This window comes from Eurypyga helias, unplaced genomic scaffold (genome assembly GCF_000690775.1).
Source record: "Eurypyga helias isolate BGI_N326 unplaced genomic scaffold, ASM69077v1 scaffold31732, whole genome shotgun sequence".
Taxonomy (NCBI): Eukaryota; Metazoa; Chordata; class Aves; order Eurypygiformes; family Eurypygidae; genus Eurypyga; species Eurypyga helias.
In genome coordinates, this window is record NW_010235850.1 from 1 (window position 1) to 1,270 (window position 1,270).

The following is a 1,270-nucleotide window of genomic DNA, read 5'->3' on the forward strand; positions in this document are numbered from 1 at the left end:
CAACCTTAGTGACTCTGTGATTCTGGTCACAGATTGTGCATTGGTAAAGCATAATTCTTGTAGGAAGCCAAGCTTTTAAAACTTTTTTTTTTTGTTCAAGCAACAGTTGATCAGTTTCAAAAACCAAACTGATGTTTTTCTTCATATGCCTTTTTCTTCTTCTAGGGTTTTCACAGACATTCAGCAGGTCCTCAGCAACCTGACGCATCCCCGTTTTGTATTCACAGTCAACGAGGGAGAAGCAGACATCCTCTACAACTTCTCGCACTTCAAAGATTATAGGTAGCAGTTGTTCCCCTGATGATAGAAATCCTTTTGTTGCTATAAAGACTGTTCCCAAAGGCTGCCTCAACCTTCCTCCTTTGCCCAACATTTCCTCTGTTTTGTAGGAAGCTAAGTGAGCAAAGGCCCGCGGTAATGGTGAATCAGTTCCCGTGTGAGAACCTCCTGACCGTCAAAGACTGCCTGGCATCCATCTCTAGGCGAGCTGGAGGAGCAGACGGGCCACGATGGTTGCCTCGTACTTTTAACCTCCAAACAGAATTGCCTCAGTTCATCAGCTACTTTCAGCAACGTGAGAGAAGGTGGCTCGCGTTTCTGCTTCCTTACGTTTTGTGCTTTCTTGATACCGCTTTCCTCAAAGGCCAGCAGCCTGCGTTTTGGGCTTGGCAGCTGTTACACCACCATGAGTTCGCTCTTGCTGCATTTATGTTCGGGTGAACTTTACCTGGAAAGTGTGAACTTTCTAAGTATTTTCTGTAAGAGCAGTCGAGCAATGCATTTTGAAATGCAGAAACTTTCCCATGGTTTGAATTCACATTTGAAGCTGTTGCTTCTTGTCTAGTCAAGATCTTACCTCTTCTTCTGTTTAACAGATACACAAAGGATCAGAATGTGTTTGCAACAAATGTTGGGTTTGCTTTTTTCCCCAGGGACCAGTAGCAGTTGTTCTTGCACTTAAGCCAGAGTGGAAGACGTTTAAAGTCTGTGTACTTGGGTTCTGTAAAGTTGTGAAAGTAACACTGAGTTTTAGTGTTAGCCTAAAGCAGTTATGGAGCTTTAGGGGTTTAAATCCACGCTAAAAGCTACTGCAGCTGCCTTGGAGTGGATGGAAACTAAGATTTTCTGTTGGTAAGAGAGGGAGAGTGAGCATTAGGTATTGCTAGTGGAATAACCTTTTATGCCTGGCATGGAGCCTTCTAGTTGAAAGGTTGCTGCTTTGGTGATGCTTATGGTGCCACCTGCCAGGCATTTCACTTGGCCATTCCTG

General features: G+C 44.2%; 1 protein-coding gene across 1 annotated transcript in view; it reads left to right on the top strand.

Moving 5' to 3' along the window:
* Positions 1-165: 165 nt before the first annotated feature.
* The window catches only part of TTLL12 (tubulin tyrosine ligase-like family, member 12), a gene marked incomplete at its 5' end in the record, with an annotated part of 7,830 nt that continues 6,725 nt past the window's right edge, over positions 166-1,270 (top strand). Inside the window, 2 exons of the mRNA XM_010146898.1 lie at positions 166-282; positions 390-584. Of these exons, the coding sequence (XP_010145200.1) occupies positions 166-282; positions 390-584 (312 nt within the window). The remainder of the gene's footprint in view (positions 283-389; positions 585-1,270) is intronic.